The following is a 24,130-nucleotide window of genomic DNA, read 5'->3' as shown; positions in this document are numbered from 1 at the left end:
TGGAACATTAAACAGTATTTTATGGAATCAACAGAGTTGAAAGGAAACTAACAAAAAATTGTGAAAACAGTTGTTAGAAGCATTGTGGCATACGGCTCAGGAGTACGGACAGTTAGATACCGTTCGATTAAAAGATTGATAGCAACTGTGATGGGCTTTTGGAGAACAGCTGCAAAGATATATGGATGGGGAAATGGTCAGAAATGAAGTCATTAGGAAGAAAATGAGTGTCACAAGCTTGGGTTTTGATTTTGTGGAAGAAAAACAGTTCATATGATATGAGCATATGAAAAAGATGTCCGAGGAAAGATTGCCATAACAGATCATGGAATGGAAACTACCAGGAAGCAAACAAATAATAAACTTCTTGCAAACAATATATAATCTTGGAACATTTGTAAAGGAATGATAATTTCATATTGTGAAAGGGAGACTGGCATCACTTCATGAACATTAGTAATGACTGAATAACTCTCATGTCATTTAATCACTCTAAGCCCCATCATTGGAATCATTTTGCAGCCTTTTTGAAAAATTCAGTTTTGTTACAGTATTGATTTGGATGCTTGTCTTGTTACACTGCTCTCTCTTGTATATCTTTGAATGTATGGTAAATCTTGTCTGACACCATTGATTTCTCCTGCTTATATTAACTTATTTTTCTTTTGTAAGTTCTTTCACAATACTATATCCCTCTCTTTTCCAGAAGGTGATAAGTGTCTTAGCTTTTGTATATTAGTGTCAGCCTCACGGTGTTTTTGTCATCTTTCATTTTTTGTGGTTGTAATGGTCCATGTATTGTTTTTTGTTATTCACATTTGTTAACCCACTAATAGTGTGCTGATTATTTGTAGGGCTATAAAATCTATGGAAGGTGCTGAGGAAAGTTTTGACAACATACAGGAATTGTTAAAAAATGCAGTTTTCCTCAAGCAGCAAATAAAATATGAAGAAGCCAGAAGGTAAGATTTTATTTTAGTTGACACACACATGGGATGGTGTAGTTTTTCTTTTGTTAACTTATTGCTTTTAAGTAACACAAATCTTAATTGTATGTGCAGTCTGTATTATTCCAGTATAGATCGGACATTCTTGTATGGCCTGATTGCCATTGAAAAATATGACTATTGTAAATCATAATATCTCCAATGAATGCTGAATGGTTGTTGACATCCCATACTGCAAAGACCCAAGTATCTTTATGAACATAATTATGCTTCATTGTAGTCACACTTTTAAGCAAATCTTGTGTAATAACTTCAAAGATGACAGATGGAAAATTTATAAAGTGGTCATGTATCATCTCCAGACTTGGAAGGTAGTAAATATGTTCCCTGTAATTTTTACATTTTTTTCCATTTAATGCTTTTAATCTTATTGTAAAGTTCTTAGCACGTTAATGATAGATGGGGGCATGGCGATTAATAGCATGCAGCATATAGTGTTTGAAATACCAGAACATATTTGTAGCAGTAGTCTGATACATTTTACCAATTTTGTTGAAAGAAAGAAATGAAAAATGACAGGTAAAGCTGTACTAATTTGAATTTGTTACTGCTGTTTGTTAGTCTTTATGGATGTTACTTCAAACAGGTGTTGTATGCTCCTTAGTAGCTGTTTTCTAGAATAATTAGACTCTGGCGATTGTCTACAAATAGTGTGGTTTCTGATTGTTATGTACCCATTGGCAAGATATTATGTAAAAGTAAAATACATATTCAGTTTGCTTTGAAAAAATATATATAAAAAAACAACAAGGAAATGGCAAGTGGGGATTGAGTGAACAAGCAAGATGATGAAAAGTGATCCAGATCTAAAAAAGTCTGTAATTGTTAGGTTTTGTGTACATTCCCACACTTGTTGCTTCAATGATTCCACCTGTTTGAGCACTGGAGACATTATTTTTGAGTCTGTGGCACTATACTTTACAGTATCATAGGTATACATCTGGACTGTGAAGTGTGTGCCATTTCAAAAGTCTGTCGTGTTGGTTTAAGTCAAGTTAGTTAAAACACTTTTTACTTCTTGTTTTATTTGAAAAGTTTGCAGCTAATAGTGGTTTGTGTCCTGTTTAAGTAGACTGCTGAGTGATATTTTCCTTTAAAATTTTTTCCTTAGTGCATAAAATATTGCATGTTTAGTGATTGTTCTGTATATTATTGATATTTTGTTGCATGTTTTGTTTCTGTAGGCTCCCTTCACTTCACTAATGCCTCTTTACCAGCCTTGAACCACGTACAGCTGTACTTGATAAGGTAATGATTGCCATGGGATTTGTGTTAAGCACTGTGATTAAAAGTGTTGTTGTTTTTACACCATGTAATGTGTAACTGAAATCACTAATGTCTTTAAAATTGCACTTGTCCAATTATTATATACACCAATGCTTGTGAAATTTGCAACACAGAGGATACACATGATTGATATAAGCATTATGCTGCACTAAAGATAGTATAATGGTGTGACTGCAACTCAGGATATCATAGCAGAGAATCATAGAGCTTGGGGAATGTTTCTCCAAAGCACTAGCAATGCTTAAAAAAAGTTGCTGACCAACTGTATCCCAGACATATTTAATAAGCAATCCATGTAGTAAATGGTGACAGTGCTATCTGCTATTCTTAGTAGGCAACTTCCACATTTCTCATTACATGTGGACAGGCACTGTGCTGCTGAAATTCAGTGTGTAGAGGAAGACCATTTTGGCCTCTAAACATCCTCGATGTAGGTCTGGTGGCCAGACATCACTTTGTCAGACAGCACCTGATACACAGTATATTACAACACACATTGTATTCTATGCCTCCTGTCATCTGTGGGGCTTGTAAATGATATTGTTCAGTTGTGTGGACTGCTATATTTTGCCCAATTTTGAAGTGTTAAGGAAGACTTGGTCATCAATATAGGGAGTTTGAACCAGGATTTGTTTAAAACACTACATTTTGTCTCTCAGTTCACACAGTGGCATTCATGTGCCAGTTGGAGTTTGAAGCATTTTTGATTTATGAACAAAGGAATGACAAGTGTACCATGAGTCCGGCTCATGGCATATGCACTGAACTGTAGATGTGGATGAGTCATTACTTGTTGTGACGCTATGGTGCCGAGCTGACCCCTCAGGTCAGAGCGATATGCTCAGGTATCGCCACATAAATGATGTGGCTTTCATCTCATTCTGTAATGATATTGCGTCACATGATATGTGCTTTTCACTGAGTATGACCCACTCTTGTTCACCAGTTCCACACAAGTGACACTCTTGTATGAGCATGTCCTATATGAACAAAACTGTAAGAAACATTCCTAGTCTCTCAAGAAAAGGATAGGACACAGCTATAGGCAGCCACTGTCCCTCACATTTTCAGAATTTTAACTGTTCATCCTAGATGTTGCAATTTTTACAAACATTAATGTAGTCTGCAGCTTTCACTTAGTTCTTAAATCACTTGTTTGGTTTGAAGTAGTTTTTATTTAATTTATCAATTTTTTTAAAAATTGTGCATGATGTTTTGTGTGCTTAATTGACTGTTTTGAGATAACATATTTTTTAAAAAATGTGTTTGCTTGTTACTGAAAAAAAATCAGAATTATCCAGAGAAAGATGAATATTTTTAGTAACCTTGTGCTAACCAGAAGTCTTTTGGTTGTTTTGTTGGGCATAGAACAGTGTAGTATTTGAATAAATAAAATAATTGAACCTTCAGTTGTATGCACATATTCAGAAACATTGCCTTTGTTGCAGAAGTTAATGTAGTTGTTGTTGAGGTCTTCAGTCCGAAGACAGGTTTGATGCTGCTGTCCATTCTACTCTATCCTGTGGAAGCCACTTCATCTCCAAATAACTACTGCAGCCTAAATTGTTCTGAATCTGCTTGTTGCTCCCCCTCTACAATTTTTATCCCCACACTTCCATCCATTACTAAACTATTGATAGCTTTATGTCTTAGAATGCGTCCTGTCAACCAACCCCTTTTTTTATTTCCCCAATCCTGTTCAGTGCCTCCTCATTAGTTATGTTAATCTTCAGCATTCTTCTATAAAATCATAATTCAAAAGCCTCTACTCTCTTCGTATCTAAACTGTTTGTCATTCTTGTTTCACTTGCATACATGGTTACACTCCAGCCTTTCAATGATTTAAAGTGCCACAAGTAAAGGATGAAATAGGCTGGACCACCAAGTGGTGCTGTGTGCACATCAGTCAGAATTTCAACATAACATACAGTCACATCACACAACCCAGTATCAGATGAGGAAAGTATAGTTGCGAGGGACCACCCGTCTTACAAAAAGTGTGAATATACAAAGTTTGTAATGTTATGCATAAGCAAGCTTGCTGATCAGCCACCTAGATTTGATATTAGGTGAGGTGAATTTGTTTGTGAAGCTATATGGCCCCAGGGCCAAGAGTGTGTCACGGTCGGGTGGGCTGCAGTGGCTGCTGCAGGCAAGCCAGATGCAGGGGCATCAGCAAAGGGTCGGATGTGGATAAAAGCCAATATGGGGAATTCTGATGATGGACAAATTTCTTAAGAGGACAGACAATGCTTCTAGAAATGATGGAGTGTCAGATAAGCTGAAAGATGGTTTCTTACAGATCTTTGAGAATGTATAATAATTTACAGTCAAGTATTAAAACAAACCTGAATACATTTGCAATCTCAGAAAAATTAGTAGCATCCACTGGCACACCAATATTCCAATATCTTTAAAACTACGGAAGTTAATATTTCACAGCAAACAAACATTTTCGCAATGAATTTCTGAACCATCAACTTTTAAATGCTTCATGCGATTTCAACATACAATATCTCAGATGACAGTATGGCAAGATAGCAATCATCTCTGAAAGCTATGTATCTGCATCTATTTTAGTTCTTGATTTAATACATTTTTTACATCTTTTCATTATGCAAATGTTTGTCAGAACATCATATCCTCCACAATTACACAGCAAATGAATACAGCTTGAGTACCTCTGAACAGTGTACTACTTTGCCAGTAACTTTATTTAAATATTAATTACAACTGATAATATAAAATCATGATAATTTAAGACCTTCATAAAAGAGTGCTGAAATATGCTTCTAACAAGCAGGCCTAAATAATTGTTTAAACAATATTAACAACAATCTTTTGTCATTTATTGTGAGTGTAATTGTGCTAGAATATTGGATTATTTATTTATGGACGAACTTTATTTATATTTATTGTGAATGATCCGAGTGTGACCAAATGTTTATAACATTTCTTTGTTTGAATGCTGGTGTGATATATACTTTAGACTGGGAAGTGGTCAGCTTGAGTCATATGATGTCTGTAGAACTTTAGAACAATGTATTTGGTGGATATGGCCTTGAGCCAGTGGAAAAGCAGACATTAGCAGAACGCTATGGGAGTCAAGTGGAGACTGGGGCTTTTCGAGTGAAGAGCTCAAGGGAGAGATTCTGGGCACTTTTATGTGAATTCTGGTAAGAGGCGGACCTGCTTGTGGTAACAAGTGGTATTCTATCACGGACGTGTTGGGTTCTGTGCAGTGAATGGCTGCTACCAGACTTTAACTTCTGAAGGGATTTTATGATTTGAGAGGTCTGAAAGTTCTCCAGAGTAGGACTCTGCATTATGGAACTGAGGATGGACACACTATGAGTTAGCATTCTTGTATCACATGTGATGGTTTGTAAATCATCAAGCTGAATCCTGAACTGTTTTGAGATGGTGTATATTTCATGTATTGTGATTACAAAATGGACTTAGTTTTCAAGTATCTTCGATTACAAAAGTTTTGGAGATTTTGCTACCATTCTCATAATGCTCCCAATGTAACTTTGCTGCATTTGATAATGATATTTTCTGTCTCTATTTTAATTGAATATTGTAGTACCACTTCCCATGTATTTGAGATGTCCTTTCTTGAATAAACATTACTCAACATAGTTCTCTGTCATCTACATCAGTTATAGACATTAGAATGGAAAATTTGTTATCAAATTATTCATATAGCTTTTATTTTGTATTTCTGTGTATTTTATTAACTCACAGTTCTAGCCAGTGACTGCAGGATCACAGCTACAGCTACATTTGCAGTGAATTAGCTGTGTGGCATGAAAGCAGACATGTGTAGTTCGAACCTATTACCACATTGAGCTATCCTTTTTTAAATAAAGCCATGCATAATCCAGGTGCCTAAAGTATGAGTAATCACAAGTAAAGACGCAGCTGGTTTGATCATATGGGATGCTGTTTAGAAGAGCAACTACTCTAACATTAACCATTAGGTAACATCACAAGTTCATATGGTAAAGTTTGCAAATGAAAAGAATAGGAAAAGTGTCATTCAGATATTTCAGAATATTATTTATTTACTAAAGAAAATACATACGTATACATATAATATAATATTTAGAAGGCAGTATGAAGTGTCCCCCCCTTTTTTTTTTTTTAAAAAGGAAAATAATCCTAAGTTGGTGATGTGCTGTTGGATCGTTTTTAGCAAGGGGTTGGTGTTCCTCAGGACAGTGTTTAAAGTGTTAGCCTCTTTGCTGTACAATGCTCCTTGTTTGTGGATGATTTTGCAGTTTTATATTCCTCTTCCAGTGTTGCAACGCCTCCTGTGGGTCCGGGGGTTAGAACAGGCCCAAGGTATTCCTGCCTGTCGTAAGAGGTGACTAAAAGGAGTCTCACACATTGTGACCTTCATGTGATGGTCCCCTGTAGGGTTTTACCTCCATTTTTTAAAGTTTTCCCAAAAGGTGAGCCAATTGGGTAAGGGCGCCTTACATGGTGCATCGTGTCCATCATGCACTGAGACCTATCGCATCCTTCGTCGATGTGGATCTGCACTTCTGCTCATTCTCCAACTGTTGGACAAGGTCACCCTCCTGGGTACATATTTTTCCAACTGTGCAGTATCGTTTTGTACGGTGATGATGATAATAGACTTGTTTGCTTTGTTGCACCTGAAATCCAGTATGGAAGCCAGTCTCTTCTGGAAGGGCCGTCATGTACGCTGTTGGTTGTAGCCCCCTGACGACACAGGGATCATTCTGCTAATGCCTGCACCGTTAACTCCCCACATATACTGAGGAGTAGATGCATCGGGACCCCCGGCAATGGCCATCCTGCCAAGTGGTCTTTGCTGCAGCTGGATGGCGTCTGTGGGGAGGGCCCCTGGTCAGAGTGGGTGGCATCAGAGTGGATGACACATGATGAAGCATAGTACATCATCTCTTGCTGGTGGTCAAACACCAGTAGTCTCTAAGCATTCACAGGCTCAATTCAGACCCCAAATCAATCCCCTCCCTGGCCACATCATGGGAGGAACGTTAGGCCAAGGATGGCAGCAGCTCTTATTCTCCCTAGTACCTTGTATGTTCGAGAGCTGATGAGGAATCTTTCATGATGATGAAGCCTCAGTTTTTTGTTGAGCATTTAGACAGCAAGTTTGGGGACATGGAGGGCTTGTCCAAAATGAGATCTGGGTCGGTCTTGATCAAAACAGCATCCTCTGTCCAGTCACGTGTATTACTTGCCTGTGACAAGTTGGGGGTTGTTTCTGTAACTGTAACGCCCCATAAGAGCTTAAATATGGTCCAGGGTGTCATATTTCAAAGGGACCTTCTTTTTCAGTCTGACAGTGAGCTGCACGCCAATTTAGAGCAGCGAGGTGTACATTTCGTTTGGTGTGTCCACCGGGGTCCGAGGGATAATCAGGTGCCAGTGCCTTAATCTTGGCCTTTGAGGGTGATACATTACCCAAGAAGGTCAAGGCAGTGGTCTACCACTGTGATGTAGAGCCCTATATCCCTCCCCCAGTGCACTGCTTTAAATGCTGGAAGCTCAGCCATATGTCTTCTCACTGTTCTTCCAGCATCACATGTCAGGATTGCGGACACCTATCACATCCCAATACTCCTGTGTCAACTGCGGAGAGCACCATTCGCCTTGCTCAACTGACTGCCGAATTCTCCAGAAAGAAAGGAAAATGATGGAGTACAAGACCCTGTACTGACTGACCTACACTGAGGCTGAGGATGTAGGCTACACTGAGGCCTACATCCTGTACCAATGACATCGTCTTATGCCACTGCTACAACATTTCTAGCCTCACCCCAACCACCGGGGATATCAGTCCCCACTTCTGCGCTGGAGTAACGTAAGTGTTTTTGGTTCCTCTCGCTAGGAAGGGGTCCCTTGGGTCACTCCCTTCCCAGGGAGTTTGTAGTTCTCCTGTGCATCCGAATCGCCGTCTCCTTTTCTCACTCATGGCTGTTCATCTCCCACATTGGCGACCCAGGTCAGGGCTTCCAATTGCAGTTTGTGTCCAATCCCTTCTTGCCAAACTGGAGTCCTTGTTTTTATCACCTATACTTGAGGTCCATTCACGTACACCTCCATGGTGCACACCTCAGCTGCGGCTTCGCCTGGACCTTTCACATGGCCCTAAGGACTCAGTTAACCCCACGGCTCTCTGCTGCCACTTCCTCTCGATTCTTGACATATACCGAGGCCATGAAGTGGTTTACACTGATGGCTCGATGGCTGATGGTCACGTCAGCTTCGCGTATGTCCATGGAGGACATATTGAACACCATTCCTTGCCCAATGGCTGCAGTGTTTTCACTGCTGAGCTGGTGGCTATCTCTCGTGCTCTTGAGCACATATGTTCATACCCTGGAAGTCATTTCTTCTGTGTGCTGTCTCCTTGAGCAGCCTACAAGCTATTGACCAGTGCCACCCTTGTCATCCTTTGGCAGTGACCATCCAGGAGTCCGTCTGTGCCCTGGAATGGTGCGGTTGTTCAGTGGTGTTTGGACCCCAGGACACGTCAGAATCCCAGGCAACGAACTTGCCGACAGGCTGGTCAAACAGGCTACGCAGAAACTGCTTATGGAGATCGGCTTCTCTGCAACTGACCTGCATTCAGTACTACACTGCAAGGTTTTGCAGCTTTGGGAGACGAAATGGAATAACCTCAGCACTCTCAACAAACTGTGTGCTATTAAGGAGACTACGAATATGTGGCAGTCCTTCATGCGGGCCTCTCGCAGGGACTCTGTGGTTCTGTGCCGGCTCCACACTGGCCATGCTTAGGTGACATATGGCTACCTCCTGCGCCGTGAAGACCCACCTCAGTGTCGGTGGGGCGCCCATCTGACAGTGGCCCATATCTTGGTGAGCTGTCCTTCTTTGGCTGACACCTCATCGGCTAATTTAGTTTTCGTTTTATACGTGACGGTGGGTTTTATCATTCTGTACAAGTTGTTGTTGTTGTTGTTGTTGTGGTCTTCAGTCCTGAGACTGGTTTGATGCAGCTCTCCATGCTACTCTATCTTGTGCAAGCTTTTTCATCTCCCAGTACCTACTGCAACCTACATCCTTCTGAATCTGCTTAGTGTATTCATCTCTTGGTCTCCCTCTACGATTTTTACCCTCCACGCTGCCCTCCAATACTAAATTGGTGAACCCTTGATGCCTCAGAACATGTCCCACCAACCGATCCCTTCTTCTGGTCAAGTTGTGCCACAAACTTCTCTTCTCCCCAATCCTATTCAATACTTCCTCATTAGTTATGTGATCTACCCATCTAATCTTCAGCATTCTTCTGTAGCACCACATTTCGAAAGCTTCTATTCTCTTCTTGTTCAAACTATTTATCGTCCATGTTTCACTTCCATACATGGCTACACTCCATACAAATACTTTCAGAAATGACTTCCTGACACTTAAATCAATACTGGATGTTAACAAATTTCTCTTCTTCAGAAACGCTTTCCTTGCCATTGCCAGCCTACATTTTATATCCTCTCTACTTCGACCATCATCAGTTATTTTGCTCCCCAAATAGCAAAACTCCTTTACCACTTTAAGTGCCTCATTTCCTAATCTAATTCCCTCAGCATCACCCGACTTAATTAGACTACATTCCATTATCCTTGTTTTGCTTTTGTTGATGTTCATCTTATATCCTCCTTTCAAGACACTGTCCATTCCATTCAACTGCTCTTCCAAGTCCTTTGCTGTCTCTGACAGAATTACAATGTCATCGGCGAACCTCAAAGTTTTTATTTCTTCTCCATGAATTTTAATACCTACTCCGAATTTTTCTTTTGTTTCCTTTACTGCTTGCTCAATATACAGATTGAACAACATCGGGGAGAGGCTACAACCCTGTCTTACTCCCTTCCCAACCACTGCTTCCCTTTCATGTCCCTCGACTCTTATAACTGCCATCTGGTTTCTGTACAAATTGTAAATAGCCTTTCGCTCCCTGTATTTTACCCCTGCCACCTTTAGAATTTGAAAGAGAGTATTCCAGTCAACATTGTCAAAAGCTTTCTCTAAGTCTACAAATGCTAGAAACGTAGGTTTGCCTTTCCTTAATCTTTCTTCTAAGATAAGTCATAAGGTCAGTATTGCCTCACGTGTTCCAGTGTTTTTACGGAATCCAAACTGATCTTCCCCGAGGTTGGCTTCTACTAGTTTTTCCATTTGTCTGTAAAGAATTCGTGTTAGTATTTTGCAGCTGTGACTTATTAAGCTGATAGTTCGGTAATTTTCACATCTGTCAACACCTGCTTTCTTTGGGATTGGAATTATTATATTCTTCTTGAAGTCTGAGGGTATTTCGCCTGTTTCATACATCTTGCTCACCAGATGGTAGAGTTTTGTCAGAACTGGCTCTCCCACAGCCGTCAGTAGTTCCAATGGAATATTGTCTACTCCGGGGGCCTTGTTTCGACTCAGGTCTTTCAGTGCTCTGTCAAACTCTTCACGCAGTATCATATCTCCCATTTCATCTTCATCTGCATCCTCTTCCATTTCCATAATATTGTCCTCAAGTACATCGCCCTTGTATAGACCCTCTATATACTCCTTCCACCTTTCTGCTTTCCCTTCTTTGCTTAGAACTGGGTTTCCATCTGAGCTCTTGATATTCATACAAGTCGTTCTCTTATCTCCAAAGGTCTCTTTAATTTTCCTGTAGGCGGTATCTATCTTACCCCTAGTGAGATAGGCCTCTACATCCTTACATTTGTCCTCTAGCCATCCCTGCTTAGCCATTTTGCACTTCCTGTCGACCTCATTTTTGAGACGTTTGTATTCCTTTTTGCCTGTTTCACTTACTGCATTTTTATATTTTCTCCTTTCATCAATTAAACTCAATATTTCTTCTGTTACCCAAGGATTTCTACTAGCCCTCGTCTTTTTACCTACTTGATCCTCTGCTGCCTTCACTATTTCATCCCTCAAAGCTACCCATTCTTCTTCTACTGTATTTATTTCCCCAATTCCTGTCAATTGCTCCCTTATGCTCTCCCTGAATCTCTGTACAACCTCTGGTTCTTTTAGTTTATCCAGGTCCCATCTCCTTAAATTCCCACCTTTTTGCAGTTTCTTCAGTTTTAATCTACAGGTCATAACCAATAGATTGTGGTCAGAGTCCACATCTGCCCCTGGAAATGTCTTACAATTTAAAACCTGGTTCCTAAATCTCTGTCTTACCATTATATAATCTATCTGATACCTTTTAGTATCTCCAGGGTTCTTCCATGTATACAACCTTCTTTCATGATTCTTAAACCAAGTGTTAGTTATGATTATGTTGTGCTCTGTGCAAAATTCGACCAGGCGGCTTCCTCTTTCATTTCTGTCCCCCAATCCATATTCACCTACTATGTTTCCTTCTCTCCCTTTTCCTACACTCGAATTCCAGTCACCCATGACTATTAAATTTTCGTCTCCCTTCACAATCTGAATAATTTCTTTTATTTCATCATACATTTCTTCAATTTCTTTGTCATCTGCAGAGCTAGTTGGCATATAAACTTGTACTACTGTAGTAGGCGTGGGCTTCGTATCTATCTTGGCCACAATAATGCGTTCACTCTGCTGTTTGTAGTAGCTTACCCGCATTCCTATTTTCCTATTCATTATTAAACCTACTCCTGCATTACCCCTATTTGGTTTTGTGTTTATAACCCTGTAGTCACCTGACCAGAAGTCTTGTTCCTCCTGCCACCGAACTTCACTAATTCCCACTATATCTAACTTCAACCTATCCATTTCCCGTTTTAAATTTTCTAACCTACCTGCCCGATTAAGGGATCTGACATTCCACGCTCCGATCCGTAGAACGCCAGTTTTCTTTCTCCCGATAACGACATCCTCTTGAGTAGTCCCCGCCCGGAGATCCGAATGGGGGACTATTTTACCTCCGGAATATTTTACCCAAGAGGACGCCATCATCCTGTAATCATACAGTAAAGCTGCATGCCCTCGGGAAAAATTACGGCTGTAGTTTCCCCTTGCTTTCAGCCGTTCGCAGTACCAGCACAGCAAGGCCGTTTTGGTTATTGTTACAAGGCCACATCAGTCAATCATCCAGACTGTTGCCCTTGCAACTACTGAAAAGGCTGCTGCCCCTCTTCAGGAACCACACGTTTGTCTGGCCTCTCATCAGATACCCCTCCGTTGTGGTTGCACCTACGGTACGGCTATCTGTATCGCTGAGGCACGCAAGCCTCCCCACCAACGGCAAGGTCCATGGTTCATGGGGGGGTCTGTACAAGTATTTGCCCCATACCCAATCTCTCTGCTCGTCTGGGGAACTGTGACCCATCATCCGGTGGCAGCTCTTGATGGTACATCAGGATGTAAGTTCCTCATTGCTCCAAATTCACCTTTGTATAATACTGTTGCTTGTCCATTTCCAGAATGCCTATTCTCCCGTCATACACAAGCAACAAGGCCACTTGGTATTTGCATGCAGCATGTATTGGAGTCACTTGGTGAGGGCCATGTTAAACCCCAAACGAAGGGTTTAATCACCTGCAGAGGCCAGAGTAATTTTAGATTTAGTGCAGTAATGGAGATGTTACACTCCTTCATATGTTTTTAATATTTTGTTTTATGATATGTTAACTGTGCACCCCAACTGAGTAGCTGTGTTTATGGATAGGTCTAAACAGGGAGATGCCATTGGTTGCTCTGTTGTTGTTTTCCTTGATTGTGCTATCAAGATCTGACTGCCTCAAGTCTTTACTTTCTTTGACGTGAAATTATATGTGATCATGTAGGCACTGGAGCAGATGCAGATGAATGCTAAATTCTTATCTGTTCTGATTCCATGAGTGCCCTTCACTCTCTACGGTGCTTGACCCAGCAGATAAAAGTGTCCATTATACAGGATGCCCTCCTCCAGCTACAAAGGCTTGAGAATGAGGTGCCATTCTGCTGGTTGCCAGGGCATGTGGGTATTGCGGGGAATGAAAGGGCAGATGCAGCAGCCAAGGAGGCATGTTACATGTTACACTCATTGGTTTAGTGTTCCATCCGCCTGCATGCTATCACCTCACTTTTGAGGTGCACAGTTATGTGCCGATGGGCTGCAAGTGACAGACAGTAAGCTGCATCTAGTAAAGTCCATAACTCAGCTGTGGTCTACCTCCTTCCAGTTACACAGACAGAAAGAGGTCTTCCTTACTCGTCTTTGAATAGGCTATGGTCTTATGGCGCCTGGCTTTTTGCTCTGGTGAGAGGACCCTCCTATGTATGGTGCTTGTGGTTTGCGACACATTTCACCAGACTGTGTTCTATTTTCACACTAGAGGGCAGTTGTGGAATTACTGACAGATCTGCTCTCTGTTTTAAGTGACACTCAAACAAATGTGGTTAGAGTTTTAAGGTTTTCATGATATGTCTGACATGTTTCCTAAAATTGTAGCGAGATGTTTGTAAAGTATTAACAAGGTGACAGGCTCACACATGTTTTTGTGAGTAGTCAGCCAATCACATTTCCCTATGGTGTTATTTTGCTCCTCTGACATTTTCTTTATGTTTTAATCCCAGGTATAGCACATTTCACCCTTTGTCCGTTGTCTTATGGTGTGTGAGATGGAGTGATTGTGTCGTTTAAAGTAAGTGTGTGTGTGTGTGTGTGTGTGTGTGTGTGTGTGTGTGTGTCAGGATGCTGACAACCTCACTATTGAGCACCCATAAATGCCAAACATGCACAGTACATTTTTCTACTTTATTCTGCTGTCTAATTTAAAGGTATAGCACAGTACATTTTTCTACTTTAAACTGCTGTCTAATTTAAAGGTATATTTTTCCCCTCAAAACAGCTGACTTTTTCAGTTATGAAGCACTTTTCATTCCAATGACTTTTTCATTTATAAGTGTGCTTTTTCATACATGCTGCAGTTATTTTTCATTTAATCTCCCCCCCCCCCCCCTCCCCTCCTCCCTCACGTGAAATTTAAACAATGAACTCACTAATTGTGACTAACTGGGAAATCCCAGTCTGAATTAATGGAAGTCACTCTTGTTGGAATGATTTCTAAAATAGTTATTTGATGCTGTAATTAGGAATTAGCATACAGTGATTAGAGAAAAACTAGACAAACTGTAATATTATGCGAAATGATGTACAGTGTAATTTAAAAGTAAGCCAGTAGTAAACAATGGGATTAACCATACTAAAGTTGCAGTACATGTTCAAAGATTAACACAACAAAAGCTTGATATATACACTAATGCACAAAAATGTTTATGCGCTTATTCAAAATAAAAGTTTGCACTGTACTGGAAATTTAAATGTGACATTTATTGTAGAATACAACCTATTTTACCCATTATTTTATGCTGTTGTCTTGATCTACAAAGTTAAGGTCCAAAGCAGCAAGAGAGGTGCTACTACCTGATGTTGATAACAAGCCAATATTTTCATTGTCAAAATTTGTTGATAATGGCTTGGAAGGAGTACATATTTGTATTTGAGACTCTCTCATACATTATTCTTTCATTGCTTGTCATCATATCTCATTTAGTGTAAAGCAATGCTTTTGATAATCCAGCTTAATGTCAGTAAAGTTGAGAAGTCTGATGACAAATTTCCCTCTTCTAAAACAGTCTTCTTTACAAACTGAGATGTCTGCACTGAAGCTTTCACCACACACTTTTCTGTTACACATATTGTGCCATCTCAATGGTGGTCAGTTTTAGTGTAGTGATCTGTCTCTGTTTTCCAGGTAAATCATCCTATTTTAGCAAAAAAACACAAAGTTTTATTGCAATTTAGCACTACTGCCATAACACTGTGGGCAGGAACACCAGAATGGATGTTATCAAGCACTTTCATTTTACCTTAGTAACTTAACAATTTTTGTGTACTCCTAACATTATACTTGCTTACTTTATTGAAATGTGTCACACAACAGCAATCACAAGATGGGATTTAACATATATCATAATGTGGGCTTCAACAAGCAAACTGAACTGTTTTTTGCAACCCTGTGACCCACAGTGAAACATGTATCATTCACTATTGGCCACGGCTGAAGTAAATGGGAAGTGAAGGTATGCAGTCAACATTAATAAGTCTGCATCCAACCCTCACAGTTATCAGATAATAAAGGAAGCCATGAAATAATACTGAGCACAAAGTCCATTACTATAACGCAAGTGAGTGTAGCAAGAAACTTCTGATGTTAACAGATAACCACCCAGTACACCATCAGTGTTGCAACTTTCTTGCCGAGATTCCTCAGTGGTGGTGGTGGTCCATTCTTTTGATAGTCTGTGTGAATGCTGATAACCGAAATGCACTCTGAAATGTTTAGATACTGCATTCCATTCTTTGATGTCCAGGTTGAATCAATCTTGAGCCATAATTTAAGCCATTGGTAAAGTTAAACAGAACAGCTTCATTTTTCATTCCAGTCTTCAAAAATCATATGGTAATCAAGATGTCTCATAAGCTGCCACTGCCCCCCCCCTCCCCGCCCCCTCCGTCCAATTCAATTTTCCTCTCTCACAAAAACACACTGAGCAAGGTGACACTGACACAGTAGTTAGCACACTGGACTCGCATTCGGGAGGACGATGGTTCAATCTCATGTCTGGTCATCCTGATTTAGGTTTTCCATGATTTTCCCAAATCGCTCCAAGCAAATGCCGGGATGGTTCCTTTTAAAGAGCATGGCCGACTTCGTTCCCCATCCTTCCCTAATCTGATGGGATCAATGACCTCGCTGTCTGGTCTCCTCCCCCAAAACAACCCCAAACAAAAACACATATGTTATGCACACATGACAACCATCTCAGGCAGCTTGACCAGAATTCTGTGTTAGGTGTGCTTGCTTGTGTGAATGAATGTGTGTGTGTGTGTGTGTGTGTGTGTGTGTGTGTGTGTGTGTGTGTGTCTGTCTGTCTGTCTTTTTCTGATGAAGCTTGTGGCCAAAAATCAATGCATAAATGTTTTTTAACTGTGCCTATATGCAGCTTAACTTGTCATCTTTATGGTAAGCAGTAATCTGTCTTTTCCTTAAGTTGCACACATTGCTCATAAATTGCAGGAGGTTTAAGTTACTGCCCAACAATCATAACCAAAGTAGAGAAGTAATTTTGGGTCTTCTACAATGATTCTCTTTCTGCATCTGCAGCTACATATACACTCTGCAAATCTTGTTGAATGCATGACAGGGGATATTTCCTATTTTATTACTTATTAGGGCTTTTTTGTGTTCCATTTGCATATGTGCCATGGGAAAAATGGTGTGTTAAATGAATCAGTGTGTACTGTAATTAGTCTAATCCCTATGATAGTGATACATAGGATGTACTAATCTATTCCTGGAATCATCACTTAATGCTGAACCTGTAAACTTTGTAATAGGCTTTTGTGGGATAATTGGCATCTATCTTAAAGTGCCTGCCAGTTCATGTTTTTCAACATCTCAGTGACACTCTCTCATGGGTGAAACAATCCTCTGACCATTCACATTGCCCTTCTTTGCATGCGTTCAGTACTCCCTGTTAGTTGTATTCAGTATGGTTCCCACACACTTGAGAAATATTTTAAGATGGGACACAAAAGTGTATCGTAAACGGTCTCCTTTGTAGATTGATTGCATTTTACCAATGTTTAGCCAGTGAACCAAGTGCTGCCATGCGCTCTATCTATTTATCAAGGAAGATCACCAAACAGCCCTAAATATTTGAGATGTTATTTTATTTTGACTACCAGTTTCAGCATTTCAGTATGCCATCTTCAAGCCCCATCCAGATGTATCGATATTGGCGTACCGGCGCCATCAGTGTCTGGACATCATGACTTTGTTTTCGAGTACTCCCTTCTAGTTGTTGTCAAGTCTTCAAAGGAAACACTCAAAAAGTGAATTCACAATATCCAGACACTGATGGCTCCACTATGCTAATATCGATACATCTGAATGTCTATCTATGAAATACATATGGGGCTTGAAGATGGCATACTGAAACGCTGAAACTGGTAGTCAAAATAAAATAAAACAATATCTCAAATATGTACAGCTGTTTGGTGATCTTCCATGATAAATATTTGACCAGCTGCTGTCCTGGGTACACAATAATTCGTTATACCCAGATACTTGTGTGAATTGATTGATTCCAGTATGAATCATTGATACTGGAATCATAGGATACTATGTTTTTTTTTTCAATTTGTGATGTACACAGTTTTAAATTTCTGAGCATTAAAGCAAGTTGCCAATCCTTGCATGACTCTGAAATCTCATCAAGGTTTGATAGCTGCCACATGTGGAAGATGTGCCCCATTGCTGCTCCACAATTTTTGCATTTTTGACTGTGGTAAAGTGACACCGCCGTGTTTATCTTTGGCATGCAAGTGTAGGGTGTGTGTCAAAATCAGCGAAGTAAGAAATCCATGCAGTTTTGCACATACTTTTACATATGTAAACTGACTTCAGGGTTTTCCATTGTGGTGGACTGCATGTGCCTGATAAGTGTGATTTAAATTTTATATTCTGTCATTCTTTTGTTTATGCTGTAAAAGACTTTCAGAGCAATAGTAAATTTTGTACCAATTTTTTCTGTTGTAATGGATGTCTCATTTTGGCTGTTAATGACTTCAGTTCTGATAGACTAGTGGTAATAATTGCAGCAGATTGGACTCTTTAATTAAAAGATGATCAGAAAGCTTAAGTTAAAGATAGTTTTTTTCTTGTTCTGTAAAATATTGTGCCAGGCATAATGCAGGCCAACTCAGGCACAGGATGAGTTAGTTTCAGTTCATAAGCACCTGGAAATTAACACTGACTACTGTCAAGTGATTGAGAGCTGCTGTGAATAGGTGTGTTGGGAGGCCACCAAAGAGTCATGTATCAGAGGTACCAAAGGTGTCTCAACTACTGTCCTCTCTTGTGGATACTGTCTCTTCTGCAGGAAATACAGGGTCTATCACTACATGTCCTCTTGAACATGAATGGCTGAGTGGCATGTCAGTGGTAGGTCTAGGTATCCTGTACAGGTGAGGCAAGGACTAGGGGCAATTCCTGATATTACAAACGTCCCCCTAACTAGTAAGTTTGAAATGCTGTCTTTCACCGAAACTTAAACTGAGCCAGTGAGACCCACTTAATGTATTGGGAAACATGCTGAGTCATGTGTCAAGGAGAGGCAAACACAAAAGGGTTGGAGTCTGTTAAGCACATGTGGTCCAAACATAAGGTGAATAATGGTACACCATAGGGAAACGGCAGCAAGGGTTGGGAAGGAGCACCATATGTATTCAATGTATATGCATTCAACATGCTGAAGAACTCATTGAGGGAACAGGGTGTAACCAACTGCAGATTGTAGCACCTGTTGGGGCAATGGTGCGTGCCATCTGGGATGTGAGATAATATTTGGATCATTCCTGTGACTGACAGGGAAGTTGAGAATACCAGCCTTACTCATGGAGTTTCAATGATGCTCACAATCAGCAGCATTGTTCCTGGTTGTGACAAGCTATGTCGTGACTTCCTAGACTTTAGACCATAGGTTTGCGAATGTAAGGTACCCCTTGATGGGTCGGGTGTGCACTACACATCAGAGCTTGCTAACCAGGTAGCTGACTGTGTCTGGGTTGCACACAAAGATTTTTTTAAAGTTAGATGACTCTCCATCCTGCCCAGTTAATGATAACTGTAGGAGACCCAGAAGTATCAGTGTAGGATTTTAAAAAGTATCCCTTACTGATGAGAGCATTAAAATCCTAAGAGTTAACTGCTAAAGCATTCACAATAAAGTGCCAGAGCTTGGAGCACTCATAAAAAGCAGTGAAGCTCACACAGTACTTGGTACAGAAAACTGGTTAAAACTTGATGTTGACAGAAGTAAAACTTTCGGGAAATTTTTAAGCATGTATTGGAAGCATAGGCTATAATGGGAAATGGAGGTGGTGTATTTGTTGCAGTAGATAAGAAACACAAACCCTTTGAGATAGAAATTGAAGCTGCAGGCAAGATTATTTGGGGAAACATTCAGTATCAGTGGTGGGCATAAACTTACAACTGAATCTATTTTTGGTTAAGATTCAGATCAGACAACCCCCCCCCCTCCCCCGTCCCCTCCCCTGTATCCTTTCTTCCCCTCCCAAGCATATATCACTGAAGTTACAGAATGCAATTGGATCCTTCTATTCACCATCAGACTCACCTTCTGATGTAATCAAAAATTTTAGAGAAAACCTCAGTTTGCTAGCAAATAATTTTCCTTCATTATTTAATCATCAGAGAAGTCTTTTGCCGTGCAACAGAAAATTGGGATAATTGCAGTTTTTTTAGTGGTTGAAGTGACAAGACATCCTGTGAAACATTACCAAATACCTTCTATGCAAACTACCGCTGATGTTGGAAATATAGTTGCTGTAATGGCAAAAAACAGATCTGACATCTTTGAGGATGTCTACATTGAAATTAGTAACAGTGACCATAAGGCAGTTGTAGCAACAATGGTTACTAAGGTACAAGTAGAAGGGTTTATATGCTCAACAACCTATGTAACATAATACATGTACATGGAATTTGAAACATTTAGCTCTGGAGAGAAGCATGTAGAAGAATTGTGACTCAAGTTTAAAAGAATACTTGACCAAGCACTTGATGTACCTAGTAGAACAGTTCATGATGAGAAGAACCCTCCATGGTATAACGGTCATTGTAAAAAACTTGTAAAGAAATAAGACCACCACATAATCAGTGTAAAACAAAGCAGAGAGCTATAGATAGACGCTGAGTGAAATGCGTTTGACTGTCAAGAGAGCAATGTGTGAAGACTTCAGTGACTAGCATAGCAGAATATTATTGAAGGATCTTTCACATAACCCAACAAAAGGTTAATGACATGTAAAGGCTGTCAGTGATGTCCAGTCACTGATGTCCAGTCACTGATGGATGAGACAGGAATCAAAACTGAAGCAAAAGCCTGCATTCCATGATCAAACACCTTTATGGGAAGGATCTATTAAGAGAAGTTAAACTTTTGGAAGGCATGTGGAAGAAGAGATCTCATTTACTTAGTCCTATAATCTTTTTGCTGCAATGCAGGTGCATCTTGACAATACCACATTTTGTGAGGGTGAAGAGAAACTTCATTTCAGCAGCTGCACATTGGATCTGTGATCGCATACAGTCATCGCTGCTGTCAGAGGGCATCCATCGCACACGATGTGACCTGTGAACTGTAAGTTAATGGAGCTACACACTTTCCTCTGTAATAAGTTGTGTTGCGATATTCAGGACAAGGTCAATTGTTTAATGTACTGAACCAAAGAAGTAGATTCTATAGTGTCAGTTAATGGACAGGAGGGGAATTTCAACAGACTACAGAAAAGAGTGTAGCTTCCCTAGCTTGAGATGTGAGTCATACTGTTATTAATACATTGACAGTGTTCTGTCTTTCTGTCTAAGATGGAAATAGATGTGACATGCTTCCCAAAGAGGAAACTATGCGGTTTCACCTTCTAGAATACCAATGGAAGACATTGTTGCTGCTATTGAAGCTGGAATCAGTTTTTTTCCTGCATCAGCTCCAGGTGAAATATGTATAGCATCAGCTTGCTTAGGAGAAAACACCGAGCACTAACTTAACAAAAGGCGAGATGAGAACTCTCAGAGATTTAAATTGTGATAAAGACATTCTAATTCTTCTGACAGATAAAGGAAATGCTACAGTGTTAATGGGAAAAAAAAACCAGGACTTACTAGAACCAGGAAGATGCATAGCGGGAGATTAAATGCCTTCTATTCTTAGGGCAACAATTAAACTAATAAAGGCTTCTTTGATTTCTCCCATTGACAAGAAGGATCTCATCAAATCATAAACATTGTTACCAAGACTGCATCTATATCTGCATGACGTAATGTACTCAGCAGGCCACCATAGGTGCATGGTGGAAGGTATTGTGTACTGCTACTAGTCTTTTTCATCCCTACTTTGACTCACAAATAGAGTGACAGAAAAATGACTAAATGTCTGTCCATATATCTCTGTATGAACCTGATTCCTCGTGTTTTATCTTTGTGGTCCCTACATGAAATGTATATTGGTGGCTGTAAATCATTCTCTTAGTCAGCTTCAAATGCCAGTTCCCTAAATTTTCTCAGTAGTGTTTCTCAAAAAGAAAATTACCTTCTCTCCAGGGATTCCAATTTGAGTCCCCAAAGTATCCTGTAATACTTGTTTGCTGGTAACAAATTTTCTATAGCCAAGATCACACAAATACCTCTATATTGTTGACAACTGGTTTCAACAGACTTTACTGTGATCGTCTGGTCTGTAACATAGTGCATGTACATGGAAAATATCTGCTGTCGTGGTTCATATTGTAATATTTGAGAAAAAAACAGAGGGTGGTTTTTTATTTTTTTTATTTTTTTAATTTTTTATTTTTTTTTACAAGAAATGGAAACTGTACTTTTACATTCCTTCAAAAATTTTTGTTACAAAATTTGTTCATTGTGTGTTAGAACCTCATACCAAGTTGTCTTTTAAGTGGATAAAATGTAGCACATTACGCAAAGGTTTGTCAGAAATAAAACATTTTATTTCTGACAAACCTTTGCGTAATGTGCTACATTACAATCAAACAACCACTTGTGCAGATCTGTTTAATATTCCCCATTAGTCCTATTTGGTACAGGTCCCACACACTTGAGCAATATTCTAGAACTGGTCACATGAGTGATTTGTAAGCAATCTCTTTTGTAGACTGATGGCACTTCTCCAATATTCTACCAATGAACTGAAGTCTGCCACTTGCTTTACCCATGACTGAGCCTATGTTGTCATTCCATTTCATAATCCCACAAAATGTTACACGACTCATTGGTATATTAGTCATGGGAAAACTTGCCAATCTTTGCATCACTTTGAAATCTTTTTGAGATATGACTGAATATTTATGCAGCTTCTTTCAGACATTCATTATAGATGATTGCATCATCTGCAAAAAGTCTGAGGTTACTATTAATATTGCCCGCAAGGCCATTAATATATGACGTGAACAGCAAGTGTCCCCACACATTTTCCTGAGGCACACTCAAAGTTACTTCCACATCTGATCATGACTCTCCGTCTAAGATAACGTGCTGTGTCCTCCCCACCAAAAAGTCCTCAGTCTAGTCACAAATTTCATTTGACACCCCATATCATTGTACTTTTAGGTGTGCTACTGAGTCAAATGCTTTTCAGAAATCAAGAAATGACACATCTACCTGACTGCCTTGATCCAAGGCTTTCAGTATGTCATGTGAGAAAAGTGTGAGTTGGGTTGCACATGATTGTGTTTTCGGAATCCATGCGTGGTGGCGTGGAGGTGGTCGTTCTGTTCCAGATACTTCATTATGTTTGAGCTCAGAGTATGTTCTAATATTCTACAACAAATGAATGTGAAGGATATTGGATGGTAGTTTTGTAGATAACATTGTTTGTTGTATGACAGATTATATTTAGAAGAGAGTCTAACTCAGCCACAAATTCAGTATACAGTCTGATAGGGATTCCATTGGGCACTGGAGCTTTGTTGAATTATACTGATTTCAGCTGTTTTTTAATTTCACTCATCTTTTCAGTGCTATAAGGATTGAAGTGAGACAATTCTCCTAGGTTTTCTTTTGCAAAGGAACATTTGAAAACTGAATTAAGCTTTCTATCAGTATCCTTCATACATTCTTATTACTATATGTATGATAGGTAAGTTTTTGTATTTACTCTGCTACTCTTTATTTCTGTTTTGTCATGGTGTATACATGCCAAAACAGCAAAAATGCCATGCAAGATACCCGATACCTAACACATGTTGCTTTGCAAAGCACCAAATGTGACGTGCATCTAAAAAAAAAAAAAAGAGTTGGGTATGGCGCAAACATAACAGGAGCACAGGCAACTGGAAAATGTTTTGTATAGACACAGCAGGCAAGATAAGGGAGGTGGGCTGAGGGTGCAGGTTCAAATTACAGTAGCTATAGAATATTTACACACAATACAGTTTTAGAAATAATGGAACATTGAAGTATGGATGGCAGGGGAGGGAGGAGGGGTTGGCTGCAGGTACCATGGACACTGACAAACTGGAATGTACAGTGTGTAGATTCAGTAGATACCATCAAACAACTAAGTATGTATAAATCATCCATTATAGAATATTAAAGCATTGTGATATAATTATTCCCTATGGCATAAAATGAATAAATTATATAGTGACCCAGGTGAAACTAAAATAAGTGCAATTAACATGACAAGCATAATTCTACCATTTCCTTGGACAGATCTAAACTTTGATAGGTGACCAACATACAAATGCTATCATTTAAGAGCACAAAAGTATCAACAATTGAAAATGTAAAAATGCGATCAATTAAGATAAATGTCTCAGCAAATCTTTACACTGGGAAATATGTGGGGTAATTGTAATATAACAATACATATAACAATATTATAGAACACAAGGTAGTGGAGCATAATATAACATGATGCCACAGCTCATGTACATATATGTGAACAAAAATTTTTTATAGCTGTAACAAAGTCGGAAAGGTGTAGTAATACGACAACAAGGATATAAACTTATCTATCGGTAGGAAGCTATGGTAAGTACTTATTCAATTGAAATACAAATAAAGGTTAACTTCATGCTAAAATGAGAATCACACAAGTAAGTTATCAAGAAGTAAAGTACCACGAACACAAGTGTAAACTGTGTGGTAACATAGAAGGCAAGGAAATGGACACAGCATGACTTGACTTAATTCCTTTGGCCCCTTTGGGGGCATAGGACATCCAGGAGAACCCGCCATCCGTCTCTG

General features: G+C 39.6%; 1 protein-coding gene across 4 annotated transcripts in view; it reads left to right on the top strand.

Moving 5' to 3' along the window:
- The window catches only part of LOC124798011 (BLOC-1-related complex subunit 8 homolog), a 130,503-nt gene that overhangs the window by 7,946 nt on the left and 98,427 nt on the right, over positions 1–24,130 (top strand). For all 4 annotated transcript variants that reach the window (XR_007016910.1, XR_007016908.1, XR_007016909.1 and 1 more), the window contains exon 3: positions 855–962. Coding sequence is in view for 1 of the 4 variants with exons in the window: in XM_047261209.1 (XP_047117165.1) it covers positions 855–962 (108 nt within the window). In the remaining 3 variants the exon portion in view is untranslated. The remainder of the gene's footprint in view (positions 1–854; positions 963–24,130) is intronic.

This window comes from Schistocerca piceifrons, chromosome 5, assembly GCF_021461385.2.
Source record: "Schistocerca piceifrons isolate TAMUIC-IGC-003096 chromosome 5, iqSchPice1.1, whole genome shotgun sequence".
Lineage (NCBI taxonomy): Eukaryota > Metazoa > Arthropoda > Insecta > Orthoptera > Acrididae > Schistocerca > Schistocerca piceifrons.
Note: the sequence above shows the minus strand (reverse complement) of the source record. Positions and strands in the feature narration are given on the sequence as shown.